The following is a 19,364-nucleotide window of genomic DNA, read 5'->3' on the forward strand; positions in this document are numbered from 1 at the left end:
GTTAGCCAGGATGGTCTCAATCTCCTGATCTCGTGATCCGCCCGTCTCGACCTCCCAAAGTGCTGGGATTACAGGCTTGAGCCACCGCGCCCGGCCATATTGGGAAGTTTTAAGTGAGTAAAGTAAAACAGAGGAAACTGAAGATTACAAATGAATGAGACAGAAGTGGTATCAGTGTTGGAATGGATGTTGGAAAACAATGGAGACTTTTAAATCTTCGTTCATTGGGAAAACCACAGGAAAATAACACAGAGAAGGGAAAGACAGGTAATTTAGCATTTATTTGCCCCTCTTTGTTCTGGGCACTTCACTAGGCAAGTCCATGAGTGTGAGATAATCTAGTCTTTCACTGTGGCATTTCAGTTTGGTGCTACCCTTTCCATTTTTATTGAAAAGAAAAGATAACTTTGTGTAGAATAAATAACTTCCCCAAGTCAAGTAAAAAGAGCAACAGGACTTAAAATTGAGTACATCTGATTCCAAATCCCCTGCTTTTACAAATGTAGTGACATACCTGTTTTGTAAAAAAGACTACTTCAATTGTTATAAAAAGTTGAGAATAAATATTCAACTCTCAGAAGAATAAAAATGATAAAGACCTGAGGGAAACATGGAAAGTCATGATTACAAACCCTTCAGAGGAGATCAGATTCTTGAAGGAGGTGATATAGAAGAAGTGAGTTTTGAAGTTGTAACTCTGAAATTTTTTTTTTTTTAGAAAGTGAGAAGATAAAGTAGATTCAACAAAAGAGTGAAAAATGGGTAGTCAATGGCTACACTCAAGGAGAGCAAGCTATTTCTCATACATTCAAGAGAGCTTATAATAATTACAAATGCTTATAGCAGTATGGTAAAGAAAGAACTGCCACAGATGTAGGCCATTCTTTAGGAAAATTTACTTGTGAAGTGGGGAGAGATAGAAAACCTTTGGAAGCTTCTATATATTAATGGTCTATTTGTAATTACCAAAATAAGATTTATAAATTAATATACTAGCATATTTAGAAAGTTCATGTTAGAAGAATGAGTGAAAATGACTTTATATTCAAAAGTATGGTTGATTTACATTATGATAATAAATTTTTCCTGAATATATGTTATACAGTAGTGTTTTAATAGTACCAAATGAGTAGCATGTTCCCTGCTGTTTCACTACTGAGATATACCAGCATTTTAATAATCCAGATATAAATCCAAAATTCAGAGTCCAAATTGTTATTTGCTCTCAAGAGAAGCCCAAATTTATGTTCAAATCTAGTGTGACATAAGAGATTTCAATATATCTTTTAAATCTTCAAAACTCTCCTTTTCCTCTATATCTTCCTATTCAGTCAGAAAAAGCATCAATTAAGGCTTTTACTGCAGAAAGAAAGTCTATGAATATAAGGATTCCACAAGCCGAGCTTTCCCAAAAAGTTGGTTATAATTTTAAGGGCATTTAAATTTTCAATTTATTTTTCAGCATAGAAAATGCTTCCAACTTTATATCTTTTTGGCAGCATTTCTCCCTTTAAAAACTTGTTATATTCTATAGGTATTTCAAATTAGAAACAAAGCCTTTACGATTTCAAAACACAGCTGCTGGGACTATCACCTTGGAGAGTAGAGCACAAATGGTAACCAAAATATAACAAGTAAGACACCTTACTTCTCCAAGGATTTTCTCATAGATTTCCTCAGTGATTATAAGAATATTGATTACGTGCAAAGAAAACTGTTTCTGTTTTGTCAACTGCTATCTATAAGCCATTTACTAATATGATGAATTTGAGGTCCTGCTATAAAGTCATGTGATTAGAAAATTAACGGAAAATTCTAAACTGCAGTTTTGCTGTTTTTAAACAATTCAATTAATTACATACATTGAGCTCTCTTCATCACACATACAGAAACATGAATACTCATATCTGATTACAAGGATCCTATACTTAGAAAAGTTTCTAAAAGACAAGAAAAAAAAGTCTGGGTACTATAATGAAGGAAAATATGATGCTAAGAAATTAAGAACCAGATAGTAACTGATTGGAAAAATAAGAAAAGCTTTATAAAAGAGGACTTTGAGTGAGCACTTGAAGAGTGTGTAAGATAGCACAGGCAAAAAAATGCTAAGATGTAACATTCTAGGAGGAAGAAACAACAGAACTAAGTAGTCATGGAAAATCAGATACATTTGAAGCCAACTATGTGGGACAATTTGTCACCACACAAAATATGAAGGGAAGATTGGGGATATTTTGAAGCATTTTGAATGCCAACACTGAGTATTTTTTGTATAAGTAGGCGACAGGAAAGCTCTGCTGGTGTTAAAGTTGGAAAAACACATTATTGTAGATGTTATAGATGGAAACTGTGGATGAGAAGGAGAAAAATCGGCAGCTTGTAAAACTGACATCACAATTTTCTAAAAATGTGTAAATAAATGATTATCTAAGATAATACCCATGCAAATGCAGATGAGAGAACTACTCTTATCTCTTCTACATCTCTTCATAATTGAAATATCTCTTTTATCCATAAAGTTTTCATTCAGAGATTACTGCAATGCTAGGAAAATCATGAAACAGTGAATATTTGAGGTTCTAACATGCATTCTAGAGAAAGATTTTAGTAATATATTATCATTAAAATAACATATGTATATGTGCATACATATCACTTAGTTAAAAATATAATATGAAATCACGTGTATGTCTTTATTTTAAATTTTAATAGACTTCATTTCCTAGAGAATTTTCAGGTTTATAAAATAATCACAGAGAGTACAGAGGGTTCCCAAACACAACCCCTCTCTCCCTAATATAACACAGTTTCTCCCATTATTAATATTACTTTATTAACATGGTACATTTTTTTCAATGAATGAATTAATATTAAAATATTTAATTAGTTAAAGTTCATGGTTTACATTAGGGTTCACTCTTTGTGTTCTATGGGTTTTGACAAATACATAGCGTCATTATTCACTATTACAGTATCAGACAGAATAGATTCACTGCCTTTATATGTCCCCTGTGCACCCTCTATTCATCCCTCACTTCATCCCCATGAACTCCTGACAACCGGTGACTATTTTTTTTTTCCTGTCTCTGTAGTTTTGTCTTTTCCAGAATGTCTTATAGTTGAAATTTTACCTAGGAGCATAATTGTTGGTAAACCCATGTTTAGTTAAAAAAAAAGAAAAAAAAAACTGTCACCAGCTGGTGTGAGTGTAAATTAGTTCATCCACTGTGGAAAGCAGTTTTGCAATTTCTCAAAGAACTTAGAACTACCATTCAACGCAGCAATACCATTATTGGGTATATACCCAAAGGAAAATAAATCATTCTACTTAAAGACACATGCACAGGTATGTTCACTGCAGCACTATTCACAATAGCAAAGACATGGAATCAACCAAGATGTTCATTAGTGATAGACTGGATAAAGAAAATATGGTACATATATACCATGAAATACTATGCAGCCACAAAGAACAATGAGTTCATGTCCTTTGCAGCAATATAGATGAAGCTGGAGGCGATGATCCTAAGCAAACTAACAGGAATAGAAAACCAAATTCGAAGTGTTCTCACTTACAAGTGGGGACTAAACATTGAGTACACATGGACAGAAAGAAGGCAACAACAGACACTGGGGCCTACTTGAGGTTGGAGGGTGAGAGAAGGGTGAGAATCAAAAAACTACTTACTGGACATAATGCATATTACCTGGGTGACAAAATATAATCTGTACACTTTAAATCCCTGTGACATACAATCTACCTGTATAACAATCTGTATGTACACCCCGAAACTAAAAGTTTAATAATAATAAATTAAATTAAATTAAATTAAATTAAAAAGCTGTCAGAATGTCTTCCAAAGTGGCTTTATTATTTTGCATTCCCACCAGCAGTACATGAGCATTCCTGTTCTTTCACTTTCTCGGCAGCATTTTGTGTTGTCAGAGCTTTAGACTTTAGCAATTTTAATAGCCATGTATCGTTTCTGGTTGTCATATTAATTTGAAGTTCCCTAATTACATATGATAATGAGCTTTGTTTATATGTCTATTTGCCATCTCATATATCTTCTTTGGTGACAATTCCGTTTTGATGTTTTGCCTATTGTGTAACTGAGTTGTTTGTTTTCTTATTGTTAAATTGTAAGCCATTTTTCCATATTTAACACACAGAATATATTTTTATTAGATATGTAATTTGCACATTTTTTTCCAATCTGTGGCATGTTCTTTCTTTGTCTTCACAGTGCTTTTTACAGAGCAGATGTTTTAATTTTAATGAAGTATGACTTATCTTTTTTTTTGATTATACTTTTGATGTTTTATGAATGAACTGAAATTTCACTTGGATAGGGGCACCAGGAGAACTTGCCATGAGTTCTTTTGAAGTTTCAGGGGCAAAGACTGGTAATTCTATCCAAAAACCAGTGTGACTTTCATAAATGGAGGCAGTAATTCACTGAGTAATCACAATCTAATGTTCCTTTGAGATGATAAGGGCCCAAGAAAAGATATAACTGTTCATTTAAGCCCTGACTAAAAAGTACATTACTTCGTAACAAATTGATTTATCTTTTGTCTGTTATTTTTATTCCTTTACAAGCTTTCCATGTTTTATTCTTTGAGGTGGTTTCCATATCTTATATGAGAATAATTTTTGTATTACATTTTTGAAATACATACAAACTTCTTTTTCCCCCTTTGAAACAGATGAGTCTACAAATACTTCCACTTCTGCTTCTGAAATCGACCTTGACCTGAAACTGATCCACTCTCCTTTTAAAAGTCCCCCAATTTATACCTCTTCTTGAAGATTTCTTTGCTCCCGATCCATGTTTCTAATCTGTATGCCTGAAAGAATTACTAGCACATTCCCAAATGCACTGAGCTTTATCATACTTTTGCACAATCCTTTTTATGTTTGTACCTAGGAAGCTCAGTAACGCTAGGTAGAAATTATAAAACCAATCAAAAGGGCACTGAAACTTACTTAGCAAGGCAACATTTCTACATCAAGCTTGCTTTCCCACTCCTGGTAAAAAACTATTTTTCACTTTTCTCTCAGTCTTAAACATTCTCTCCCACCCATCCTCATCTTCTTATACACACATTTTCATTTGATGGCCTTGCTAGATGCAGCATTACTAACGTAAAAATATTAAACATGAGCTTTCTCACCTTCCCATCACAAAGTATGCAGGCCTAGCAGTATCTCTTCTCCACTTCTCTATCTTCCCTTCTATTAGATTGAAAATAATTCCACACTACCTGTCCTTGGGATCCCATTTATTTTCTCCTACAAAATTATGTTTATTTACCTCTACCCTCTCTTTCAATGCCAACAATAGATTTGTCTCTATAGAATTATTTACATCAACCAATAAACATGCTTTGGTCTCTTGGTTCTCTGAAAATAAGGTCTCTTGATTTCCTAATGACTACATAAATGCCCCATTATTTCCCTGGTTTACATAACTTGATGTCACCAAGCTGTAAACTATCTGAACTGCCTTTATTCACTCTTCAGCATTTTTAAGTTGATTTTCAACCTCTGTCATTCCACTGAAATCACTCTTGTCAACAACCTTCATGTTGTCAACTTCAAAAGACAGTCTTCTGTCCTCCATGCTCAATTTTTCAATAGTACCTGTTTGCCCTTTAAAAGACTTCTTCTTTTGCTTCAGTTACCCTTTTAGGTATTGTCATATTCCTCTGGTCTCTCATGAGCAGGATTTGGCAGCTCCTTGTATTCTATCAGTTTGCCAAACAGATATTTGAGATGACATTACAAGTTCTCTTGTCTTTCTACTTATTTAAAGTGATGTTATCTACACATAATTTTTTAAAGAAAATGATGTTTAACATTTTTTATAATATGTATATGCCTATGGTTCCCTCATATCTCTGAATTTCAATTATGTTCAACTAATCACTTAACATATCTGCCTAGAAATCTCTAAATATTCTAAAATGTACAACTTCAAAACTGAACTCTCAATTTTTCTCCAGAAATCTCTGGATGTTCACACTTTATTAAACATTATAATTTACTCCATCCTCATGTTGTTCAAACCCTGAAAATTGAGTCTCATCCTTAATTATTTCATTTTTCTTACTCTCCACATCAAATTTTCATGGGATATTAAAGCTTTCATCTTCAAAAGATAACTTGAATCTGTCACGTTCCCTGCCAACCGCCATAGTCCAAATCTCCACTGTCTTTCACCCAGGCTACTGAAGAAGGCTAACTAAAATTTAGGTTTTCTTCAATCACTGAGCTAAAATAGAAAGCCTGATCTGAACATGTAAATTGGATTAGGTCACTTACAAATCTTTACAACTTCCCTTCACAGGCAGGTGAGCTAAATGAGTAAGGAAGCCTATGTGTACACTCTCTCTGGGGAGATCCTGCCCAGCCTAGAGAGAGAAGTTGTTAATTGGTTCTGAGCAGATGTTACTCTAAAAAGTATGCAGGTTTGAGTTGCCAGATATAATAAGAGAATACCAAAATGTGTGTGTGTGTGTGTTTGTATAATTTTCTGAGTTTTAAATGTTGCCTCCATTAAAAAAAAAAAAAAAAACACTATGTATTTAAAACAAAGCATATCTTCAGTCCATATTAGGCTGAATGGCTGCCGATTTACTTTCTCTGCCGCAAATATTTGGTTTCTCTTTATTTCCTCTACTTCATTCTATTCTTTTCTCCTATTTACGCTCTATAATTGAGTTTCACTGAACTCCATTTTGTGGAACAGGTCATCAAGCACTTTCTTTTCAGGCTATTCCTTCCCGGCTGGTGGGACACACATATTCTTCCAATATCCATGGGAATAGGACCTTCTTAAATTATGTGGGTACACACCTTGAGACATCTTTATTCTCTGTCATAGAATCTTACTATTTTCTTTTTGACTTCTGAGTAGTTTTCTAAATTTGTGATTACATCTGAATGACTTGAAATCTATTGCACTTGAAGGTAATTTAGCTCATTATATTACTATCACATTTTATTATTTTTGAGTTGATTTCTAGTAAATCATTAATCTAATTTGCAAGTCGTTGGACCAAGTAAATATTAATGTCACCAGTAATATTGTACATGCTATTTTGTAATAGCAGGTTGTATTAATAGAGTACTTATTTTGTCAAAAGCTCTGTGATTACTATGAGGCATAAGTTATCTTATGTGATCTTCTTCTCAACCAAATAAGATATACATTATTATTCTCAATTTTAGAACTGAGAAAACTAACTCTTGCAGAAGACGAGATAATTTATTTCAGGGATATAATCTGAATGAAATTTGTTTGACTTTAAAGCATAATACGTTATAATATAGTGATTAAAATGTCAGATTTTGGAGTCTGCAAGTAAAGAGATCAAATCCCAGTTCCATCAAATTATTAGCCAGGTAAACAAACTTCAGTTTTCTCATTTAAAATATAGGGATAAAATAGATTTTACAAGAAATAAAAAATACTTGGAAAAAAGAAATATTTAATTGCTTATCACTTTGTGGTCTATAAGATATAATCATTAGTCATTAAGACTCAAATATTTAGTTGATTTTAATAAAATTAGTAAAATAGGTAAAAGTCTGACCAGTCCCCAAATCTTTTGAATTTCTGTTTAGTTTGTTTCTTCAAACACTATTATCTGTATTAAGTTTTGATAGTGGTTAAAGTTACGTAAACATTTTAGAAAATTACAATTGTGTCTGTGTGGAAACTGTATTATTGTTTTCCACTCCAAGTATAGCAAAATGTAACCTTAAGTTATTCTGAAAGATCCATGGGGAAAATTTATTATAGGTCTATATTCTAAGAACTTTTTTTTTCTTCATAGGGATATTCTTTAGAGTATCATTTGTGCTTTATACAAATAATATGAATAAGTAAAAATAAAAAATATGTGGTATCTGTAACGATAAACATTAGCATCAATAATTGAAAAATAAAAATTTTCAATTTTCAATAAAATTGAAAAAATAGGTATTTGTGAGTTTTCGTGAGATTATTATTTAAAGTTTTGATAGGCTTTTTGTAATCTTTTATTTGTAAAATATAGAGAACTAAGGAAAATTCAAGTTTATTTAAAAGCGTTATTTGATAGTTATGTAAATTAATGGCTGCCACAGTATATTACATAAATTCTCTAGGTTGTCTGTTAACTTAATTTTAAATTAATAAAATTAATACTAATTTATGACGGTCATAAAAATTCTACTCCAGTTAGAATTACACAGTACAAATAAGGTGTTTATAGAACATCTGCTGGAAGGTTTTACAGACATTGCCTCATTTGAAACTCACTATTATATGTGGTAAATATGATTTACATGTTGCAGAAGAAGAAACTCAGGCAAACAGGATAGAACAACTTACCCAATATCAGACAACTAATAAGTAGCAAAATTGGAACTCAAAGTTTTGTCTTTAAAATCTAAATCCCATGATTTTTCACTTAACTACATGATGAGAATTAATCATTTAAACTAAAAAAAGTGTTCTAATAAAGTTAATGTATTACTTAACTAATCCCTTTAAAATAATTAAATATTATTAATACTAATACATTGATAAAATGCAGTTTGATGACACCAAGACTTCATCTTTATATTATTAGCTATTTTAACCATTTAAATTAAAATAAAACTTGACAAGATAAATAATGAAGTCAATATTTTAAAATATTACCTAAAATCTGATCCGATTCTCTTCCCATTTTCTGGTTCTCCTGGATCTGGGCATAAATTGGAAGCTGTTTTAATACCTCCCTCATTTACTGCAACAGCAGGGGAAAAAGAAAAAAGAAAGAAAATATATGTGATTAGAAAGTTGATGATATTAATTTTAAAATATACATAAAATGCATTCTTATATTTTGTCACTATAATCACTATCGTTTAAGCATTTGTTCAACTACAATTTTATAAACCAATAAAGTAGGCTAAATCATTTTATGCACTAATAAGAAAATAAATTTGCTGTTCATATTCAATAACTTGTACTATTCTGCATATTAACACATTAATATTTATCACTTTTGTTTTTAGTTTCCATCAAATTGGAAAATCTCTGGAAACACATTCTCAGGGTATCAGTGTCCAGAGCTTTCATTAATCATTGGCAACAAAGAAGTCAACCACCAGTTATGATAGTGTTATTTGGATGCTTATTATTTCTGAAGGTGTAGTAAAAAATATGTATGAAAAAAGTTCAGAGTTCTAACACTTCTTATTTGGTATATGATAAAGCAATTTGATCTGCCAGCATTAAAATACAACAGTGGTGCAAATTACTAGGTACTCCTTTAAATTATTACATAATGGTGTAAACCAAAACAATAGCTTTACCCTCAAGCAACTTCCACGAATACGATTTATTTAGCTTTTTTACACATTTCAGCAGTTTCTTCAAAACAGAAAGTCAAAGATGCATTACTATCTTCAGTGAATGTTACCACATTGGAAAACTAAATCCCCAAGTTAGATTTTTATTATTCAATCAGATAGTAATGAAATTTTGAGTGATAGTGTTTAATAAATTCAATCTTAAAGTGAACTGGAGAATAAATTCTCTTATTTTACTTTTTATCAATTTACCTGCTCTTTTTAAGAAAAAACAGTGCCTAAGCAGAGATTCCAGAGAGAAAAAAATTCTAAACCATCCAGTGCTTGTTATCCTACACTGTGAACTGAAAACACAGGTAGATATTTCTTAAAAGAATAAAGATGACTACTTCTACCTCTAGATATTCTAATGCAATAAATCTAGGGTAGGACTCTGGCATCATTTTTTTGGGAGTTTTTGTTTTTTATTTTAAAGAGTCTTGCTTTGTCATCCATGCTGGCATGCAGCAGCACAATCATAGCTCACTGTAGCTTTGGACTGCTGGACTTAAGCCATCCTCTTGCCTTGGTCATCCAAGGTGCCAAAGTGCTGGGGTTGTAGGTGTGAGTCATTTTAAAATTAATACTAACTCTCAAGGTAATTCTAATATAAAGTCAAAATTGAGAACCCCTGGACTGCTGAATATAATTTAATTTATTTAATTCAAATTGATTCATCAGATAAGAAGATAGCTATCAGATGCCGGCTCAACAGTTAATGGTTGTGGTAAAGTTGTCATTTTCTAAATTAAACATAGGATTTTTCATGTGCTTCTGTCACTCTAAGAAAATAATTTTCTTAGTATTACCAATGATGTCCTTCTTGCCAACTGCATTACAGCTCACTAATTCATATCATAGGATATTTGTGCTTTTCTGATTCTCTAACTTGCTATACAATCTCTCTTTACCTTTCTGGGTTTTTTGGCCAGTCTTACTTTTGCTGATTCTACTACAGCAGACAAATTCAAAGGCATCAGTTTGCAACTCTCTATATTTGAATTTCCCTCCTGCCTTGACAGAATGACCTGTTTGCTAATGACTTCTAATCTTTTTGAAGTTCCTTTCTCAATTTTTCAATGGCCTATTTGATTATCTACCAGAATTTCCTTTGTCATCTAATCTATCCTCTCAAATTCAACCTAATCACTTCGATGCTTTTGTGACTTCATTTTCATCCATCTCCAATACATCTTGAATACCAGAGGAGGACTAAACTTTCTAAAACACAGTTTTTATTACTGCTCAAATCTCCACTTATTCTAGATTTTCTACTGCATCAATTTTATTTCTCACTAGTCACCAACATGCATCCATCACTCAAGTTCCGTTGTCTGTTCGCTGTTCTGCAATTTGCTGAACATACTGACTCCACACATTGGTGTTTTCTCCATGTCTCCATGTTTTCCTTTCCTTCTCCTTTAGCTATCAAAGCCCTATCTAATAGTCAAGATTTAGCTTAAGTACCAATTCTTCCAAAAGATAATCGCTCATTTTTTCCATGTTATTCTAATTTATCTTTTTAAATAACTTGAAGTATTTCATTTGGACAATTTTTTATTTAATTAAAAATTATCTTAATATATTATGAATTAATAGCTTTATATACCTTTAGTCATCTATAGAAAAAGATTATATACTTGATAAAAATAGAGAAAAAGCATACTTATTTTAATATACCTATTTAATGTATTTTCAAGAAATATGTCCTAGTTGTTTGATTGACAATACCACCTTATATTTGTTGTTAAAGGACTGATCGTTTTCTAAAAAAAAATCTTCTTTCCAATATTTAAAAGGCTTTTGGAAATATTGTAGCATATGTTTATTAAAATGTGAGTTTTTAAATGTGTGATAGAAATGAGGAAGAGAGGTGTCATGACTTAAGCTTAACTGCTTTTTTGTATTATGACATGTAACACAGATTATAGGGTAATGAACAAGCAGCTTGTGAATACATTATTAGAAAACAAAAATAAGAAAAATCCCATTTTTTAACATTTCACTATCATTTTGTGTCAAAATAAAATTTTGTTAAATATTTTATATGAATTTAAATGATAGTTAACACTCACATTATACTATAGGTCCAGAACTATTCTACATACTTTACGTGTGTCACCCCATTTAGTTCTCACAACCATTTTAGGAGTAGCTACTATTATTTTACGCCTCTTACAGGTGAGAAAACTGAGTCATGGAGAGGTTAAGAAATATGTCCAAAGTCATATTGCTAGTTAATGGGAATCTATATTTAAACTCAGGCAGTCTGATTCGAGAAATTCTACTTTTAACCCGGAGCTCTATAGCTGCTCAAAAAGCTCAACAAGAGAGAAACTATATCATTAACTACAATTCAAAACATTTTCCCAAACATTTTACCTTAAAATGCAGAGCATGTGTATAGTTTCACCACTTTCACCTAATTAATCCCAGTTCTTATTATTTTAATTGTCAAGTTATTTCTGTCTGCTTGAAAGTGTCATTTAAACCACCATTTCTGGACATCTGCAAGAGGAAAAACTTTCCAATTTAAAATGTAAGGATAATGAGAGAGCTTCTGCATGGTACGTGTATTTAATGTTCTTTAATTGTAAATATTTAAAATTTTTTTAAATTAAAAAAAGTACAATCTTTCATTTCTTTTGATATTTTTATATGTCAGAATTTCCCATAGCTAAGTGATGCCAAGACAATTAACTGAAGTTAGTATTCATTCAATCATCTCCTTTCATTTCACAATGCCATTGATGCAACTGGACAGATTTATCACTCATACTTATTTTAATTTGCATAGCAACTTGCATCATTTTAAGAATATGAATGTTCTTTAAAAGTTTAATTACATGAATAGTGTGAGTAGGCATGTTTTCTTATGGCTTCTGATTTTATATAGCCCATAATATACCCTAAAGATAAAAATAAGTGGACTCTGACTAAAATTCACCTCCACATTACCTCTTCCAGCTGCTTACATTGTCACTTTTCTCAGATTTTTAAAAATTAGATTTAAATTTTTATTTCAACTTATAATATCAAGTGCTTTGGATCTTTTTCTGAACTCAAACATCATTGGTATCAACGCTGTGTTGTTATTTTTATACTAAAACATATTCTACAAAGAGTTATGTCTTAACTAATTTAGCTTCCCAGTAAAATATTGAATCCTTGAGGGTTGAAAATATATTTTATTCACTATTTTGCCTTCTTAGTCTAGCATAGTGCTGCCATGGAGGAACTGTGGAATGAGTGGATAATATGAATGAATAACAGTGTGGATTTGAAGAATAGGAAAGAAAACAGAATCATTTATGGCAGGTTCACAGCTTCCTCATAATTCCACAATAATATTCTAGAGGAGCCTACTAAAAAATTTGGAAAGACTACTAGTTCATTAACTTTAACATTGTAAAAATATAAAACCTTTTATATTTAACTTAAATTTTTTAAAATCCATAGTTTCTTTTCTTGGTGAAATCAGTTTTTGAAAAAGAACAAGGGGTAGATAGGGGCAATTTAGAGTTCAGGTGTAAAAACTGAAAAAAAAAAAATCTGGATCAGCCATTTAAACAACCAATCTCTGCCCGTGAACACTATTGGAGCTTCCCGAATCTCTTGTTAATTCATTTCTTATTTAAAATCTAAAGGTTCCATTATGAGACCTTCAAATACACACATACTTTGGCAGTTTGGGTATTCGATGTCCTCCGTGCTTACACTGACTTTGGGCCGTGCCTATCACAGAATTGATCATTTTTTCAAAGAGCACAAGCTTTATTTATTTTTTTTATTTTAAAGATGAATGTCAGATAAAAACTGTCTCTCTTTTTAATTATTTTGACCTAGGTTGAATAAATGTTAAAGAGATGAATATGTGAATGCGTACTTGAAATAGATATATAATGATACAGATTAAAATAACATAACTCTACTGCAAACAACCATGAAAGAATAGATTTTTGAAATGAGTTATTAAATACTTTAGAAACAAATTATAGTAAAATGAAATTCAAAATAATGTTGGTTTGTTATTTTATAATGATAGTAAATTTGCAAAAATATTTTGAAGTGAGAATTACTTGTCTTCAAAACATGAAAAAGCAAGAGTACTTACAAATATTTTTATAGAAAATACAATGAATAAATGCAAAACTTATTTTAAAATTATGGAGCAAATTAACATTTTTGCCTCATATTAACTTTTTGCCTGTTTCAAAGCAAATATTTCTTAAATGAGATATTTTTTATTAGAATTTTTTTCCCTAGAATTTAGCCACGTCTAAATTCCCTTTTTGTTCACCTTCATAACCCATGTACAGGAAAAGTGAAAATAATATGTATTTCCACTAAGGCAATATACCAACAGGGATACAGTGTTACATACATCTTACAATGCCTTGATAAATCCTAGATCTCTTAGCACAAATAGCCTGAATTTTCCTGAATATTTGGAAGTTTGAACCATGCAACATGTCAAATAACACATGTGTAGACAAAATGAGAAGAGGATAAGCCATTCTAATACGTTCTAATTCTACTTAGAATTCAGAAATAAATATATTGGCCACATGAAATATTAGAAAAAGTGTAGTAAACATAATATTTAATTTTGCTAGCATTTAACTTTTATTTCATGATGACCTGAAGAATTTGATATGTAAGAGTCATCTCACCGGGCAATTTCTTAAATTTATACTTGTTATTATAGAAAATGTCTTTCTCTCAAAAATGTGTTGAATAATTTATATATAAGTCATATTGTAGCTTTGCTTATTTTCCTTAAAAACTGACAGTATCAATCTTGAAAATGTTTTTAGCCCCCGAAATACATGGAGAAGTATTAATTATACAACCAAACCCTTTGAAAATAGTTGTTTAGTGCTTTTTAAACAGATAACCCGACCGGATCAACGATTTGCTAGTGATATCTCTTCTGGTTTTGGATTCATATTCTCAAGTCTAACTAATAAAATGTAAAAATCACATTTGAAAATTATAACACCATTAAATATTTTATAACAGACTCCAAGTTTGTTTCTCGATAATTGACATAACTGCTCAATTTTTGTCAATTACTGTTTATATGTACAAGTCAATAAACAGGTAAAGTCCTTTTTCATATAGCTATAATAAATGATTTTTGTTAAAGAAATAATTATAAAATTATTTCATGAGCTGATTTGGAACTGAAGAAAAATAAAATTAAAAAATATGCTCTTGTTGAAGAATGAACAGTAACAATATGTATGAAATTTGAAATAACTACTCATATATTAGCAATGTTATTTTGGAAGTCAGGTATTGTGTCATAAATGGCTTGTTTCAAGGTTTCTAATATGCAACAGTACTGTTGACAATTTCCAGCAACTGCTATTAAATTTTACTACAAAAATGCATAGCTCTACTAAAAAAGTCATGTTTGGTTATGGTAATTTAAATGAATGTTCCAATTCAGTGATTCTTAATTTGAGATTTTGGGATGAACTTCAGAGGTTACGTGAAGCCCTGATTTTGTAAGTAAAATTGTGTACTTCAGGCCATTTTATAAGATTTTCAAAAAGTGAATAGCAATAATTAATCATTTTATAAAATATTTGATTTCATAGGTTTATGTAAATTAGCTCAAATTAAGAATGTTTTTTCTTAAATAAAAATTGCTATTTTAAAAGTAATCTTTCTTAGAAAAACACTTATGTTGAAATTAAGATGTAGTCAATCAAGAATTCCTACAAGAAATCGCCAATTTTAGAAATTTTACTTTTGCCTCACCTTCTAGAACTAAACTTGAGTGTCCTCAAGACTTAAGATCAAAAGAATATTTTTACACCTTGAAATATAAAATAAACTTTATCAAAAATAATCTGAGGCTGCGAGTTTGCCATGTTAATCCATTAACTCAATACACATTTAAATATAAAATATTGAATAATCATCATGCATGTTATACAGATATTAATGCAGTTAATTTGGTAAATACACAAATATTTTGTAAAACACATACAAACAACACAGACACCACAAACTTCACTCTTGCACTAGAGAAAGTAACAAAAAAGAAGTACACTCACAGATAGAAAACTTGTTGCTGTTGTCTTTCCCTGGAAACAATTTAAATCCTCTAGATTTAAAATCTATGGCCTTTTTCACTAGTTAAGAAAACAAACAAAAACATGTATCAGGAAATACAACTTTAAAATGAAATTCAAGTTAACAAATTTTGTTAGCATGGAATTATGCAAGATAAAGAAACCATTTTCTTAAGCCTGATATAGTACCCAGAAGAATTTTTTTTAAGCAATATAATCACTTAGTAGTAACACACTAAGCAGTGTAAAAGGATTTTAAATATTCCACAGGGAAAATCCTACATATACATATTTTTCAAACTGTGTTTTTCTAAACTGTCCAAATTTTTATATAAAAATGAAATCTCAGCAGTTTATCATAAACCACTTGAATTCATCAACTTTTATGGAATAAATTAAACTAGCAAAGTAAAAATACTGGAGTATTAGAATAGTGGGAAAGATTTAATAGGTTTGTTCTTTAAAATAAATTTCCTAAAAATTTAGCCTATTTGAAATGTTAGGACACATTTAAGAATATGACTTAATTAGAAAAATTTAAAACATATTTTAATATTTCTGTCAATCATTCCCATTCATTATCATTGCTTTTGACACTATGTATGAAAGTGAACTACAGGTATTTGGAGCCCATCAAAAATACCTCACTACTATTTTTAGATATAGTAGTTGTACATATTTATGGGATACATAGGATATTTTGATATAAGCATACAATGTGTAATGATCAAATCTGAGTAAATGGTATATTGATCACTGCAAATATCTATTATTTCTTTGTGTTGAAAACATTCCAAATCTTCTAGCTATTTTGAAATATAAGATACTGTTAAATATAGTTGCCCTATTGTGCTATCAAATGCTAGAATCTGTCTTCTTATCCTTCTATCTTACTGTAATTTTGTCCTCATTGACCAATCACTCCTCTTCACCCTTCCCTACTTCAATTATTGTCTTTTACAAAACTTAGTGTAAACAAGAAATATAATTAACTTGCTCAGTTACAGTGTGGAACTCTTTACATATTACTTTTTACCAAGTTTCCTTAAATGGTATGCAATTAGGTTTTCTTCATGTTATAAATTTAAAAAAAAAAAAGCAAAAATGATTTTTGTTACATGGTTTAAAATTACTGCTTCACTATTTCTGAATGTCATTCTACACAATTAGTTCAAATCATGGATATGTATTGGTTTATGAAACATTTTAAGGTAATTTTTTCCTGTTAATAACTTCAAAAGTAGGATAGTAGAGAAAGGGCCTGGTGGTTTATGTGAATATAAGATAGGAACTATCTATACACACAGAATATATTTTAAAAAAGAGGTATATTATCTTTGGAGCAGGATTTATAAGACTGATTCTTAGTAAACATTAGTTGTGGGATTTTGGACAAGAATCTGCCTTTTCACCTGCTTTATTCTCTTAAATAAGCAGCTAAGACTAGATGGCCTCTCTCTTTATAGTTCTAAGATTCTTTAATTGTGAATCCTTATTTATGGTGAAAAATTGACTACATCCCTCCCAAGTGACACCTTTTGTTGTGATTCTCTTCTACCCCCAGCCCCACCCCCATGGTAACCTAAAGTTTAATTCTTCTCAAGTGTTCAGCTGATCTAAATTTAGTTTTGTCACATGTGAATTTTCTGGCTGTCTCAAAATACTTTTTAACAAAATTTGCATTTTGTATTTTCTGGCATAATTCTAGATTTTTCTGTTGGAAACATGAATTATAAGTAGGAATCTACCTCTACTTTTCTCTACATTATAAGATTTGACTTCATAAGTGTTACAAATAGATCTGAAGATTTCATGATGATTTTAACACAAGTCTGGATTTCAAAAAGAATAAAGAAAACTAAATGAAAAGATTATCAGACCAAAGGAGAAAACGGCAAAAGAATAAAATCCTACAGATCAAAGAGTTCAAAGTTGTAAATAATGAGTTACTAATACTGGGGGGAAGTGGCAGTGCGGGACAGATTAACATGCCTACTTACAAGTACCTCGATTTAATTATTTGGTTGGGTAAGGTTTTTCCTGCTTCTAAAAGCACCTTAGCTTTCTCTTTTATAAGCATCTATATGTCAATTTATCTTGAATAATGATAAATCTATTTTTCTTAAATAAAAACTGTAATAATTGTAATTCAGATGCAGAAGATGAAAGGTGAGGAGAATATCCATCTTTGGATATGACAAAGTGTGAATTAATAACATAAAATTTAAATTCACAAAAGCTATAAAATATGTTAAACAGAAAACAAATACTTTAACTGTTTATATTTTTAATGGAAAGAATAATATATGTCTCCTAATGAATAAATTAAACGGATAAATCATGTATTAGGTATTTAATATTACAATATATGCCATAAAAATATAGCTTTCACTATCCATAAAAGATACATGGCATAAATCTTGACTTGTCATCAAGTAATGAGTGCTTCTGATGACCATATTTAACTTAGAAAATTAACCTGACTTTTTAACCTGATGCATTTCAGTAATAAGCATTTAAAATTTATTATAGAGTTAATGTTAAAATAAATTATGGTATTTTATATAGGTTAAGGAAAATGTTTAGACAGTGTGTCATGTGTGGCAATTGCCTCCACTGTACTGTAAGCTCCTCAAAAAGGCAGAAAAAATATTTTGCTCATGTCATATTTTTGTTTAATTGATTGTTTTGAGAATGAGTATCGCTCGGTCGCCCAGGCTGGAGTGCAGTGGCGCGATCTCGGCTCACTGGAACCTCCGTCCCCCGGATTCAGGCAGTTCCCTTGCCTCAGTCCCCTAAGTAGCTGGTATTATAGGCGTGTGTCACACCCGGATAATTTTCGTACTTTTAGTAGACACGGGATTTCGCCATGTTGGCCAGGCTGGTCTGAAACTCCTGTCAGGTGAACCGCCTGCCTTGGCCTCCCAAAGTGCTGGAAAACGGCATGAGCCACCGCGCCGGGTCCTGTTTTTTTTTTTTTTTTTTTTTTTATGTTTTTTGAGACGGAGTCTCGCTCTGTTGCCCAGGCTGGAGTGCAGTGGCATATCAGCTCACTGCAACCTCCGCCTCCCAGGTTCAAGCGATTCTCCTGCTACAGCCTCCCAAGTAGCTGGGGTTACAGGCATGCACCACCGTGCCCAGATAATTTTTGTATTTTAGTAGAAACAGGGTTTCACCATGTTGGCCAGGCTGGTCTCGAACTCGTGACCTCAAATGATCCACCCGCCTCAGCCCCCCAAAATGCATGTCATATTTATATGAGTGTATGAATGAATATATACAATATTGTTAATTCTGAGTTTTTTAACTAAAGGTATTTTGTTGGGAGAATTCCCTTTATTGATCATGAACTACGATGGTAGGAAAGGAGGAAGTAATTTTAAAAAATGAACGCCGGAGATGAAGCATTTTCATTTGCAAATCTCAAGATGAAATACAGAAAAACTATGTATGCTGTAATAATTTTAGAAAGCATTAAATGCAAGATTGATAAGCATATGCACAATTCATTTTCTTTTCTTTCATATGCTAAACAATTTTCAATCATTTTTAAAAATTTTCATTACATTTTTGGTTTGACTTTTTTGCTTAGTGTAATAGAAATATATTATAATACAGGAAAGGCCTGGCAGAGAAGAATATTAGGCCAGCAATCAAATCCCTCTTTATTTAGTTGTAAGCCCTGGACACTAGCAAAACCACTTTGTTTTGTAACCTGTATTAGTTTTAAGCCATGTAGTGGATTATCACTGTGGTGTCTTCCAGGTTGTTTGTTGTCTTCAAGATCAATATAAATTCAAAATTTCATTTAAAAACTTAAGAAAATGATATTGATTGATTCTTACTTAAACCTCATCTAATTTTCATGTTAATCAGCTAAAGTCATT

The 19,364-nt window shown here is 31.3% G+C and overlaps 1 protein-coding gene across 2 annotated transcripts in view; it reads right to left on the reverse strand.

The window, feature by feature from the left end:
• Positions 1-19,364, reverse strand: part of CSMD3 (CUB and Sushi multiple domains 3) — a 1,254,780-nt gene that overhangs the window by 734,178 nt on the left and 501,238 nt on the right. For both annotated transcript variants that reach the window (XM_011934353.1, XM_011934352.1), the window contains 2 exons: positions 15,460-15,537; positions 8,697-8,784 (listed from right to left, as the gene is read on the reverse strand). In XM_011934353.1, the coding sequence (XP_011789743.1) occupies positions 8,697-8,784; positions 15,460-15,537 (166 nt within the window). The remainder of the gene's footprint in view (positions 1-8,696; positions 8,785-15,459; positions 15,538-19,364) is intronic.

The sequence above is a fragment of the Colobus angolensis genome, unplaced genomic scaffold (genome assembly GCF_000951035.1).
Source record: "Colobus angolensis palliatus isolate OR3802 unplaced genomic scaffold, Cang.pa_1.0 Scaffold134, whole genome shotgun sequence".
Taxonomy (NCBI): Eukaryota; Metazoa; Chordata; class Mammalia; order Primates; family Cercopithecidae; genus Colobus; species Colobus angolensis.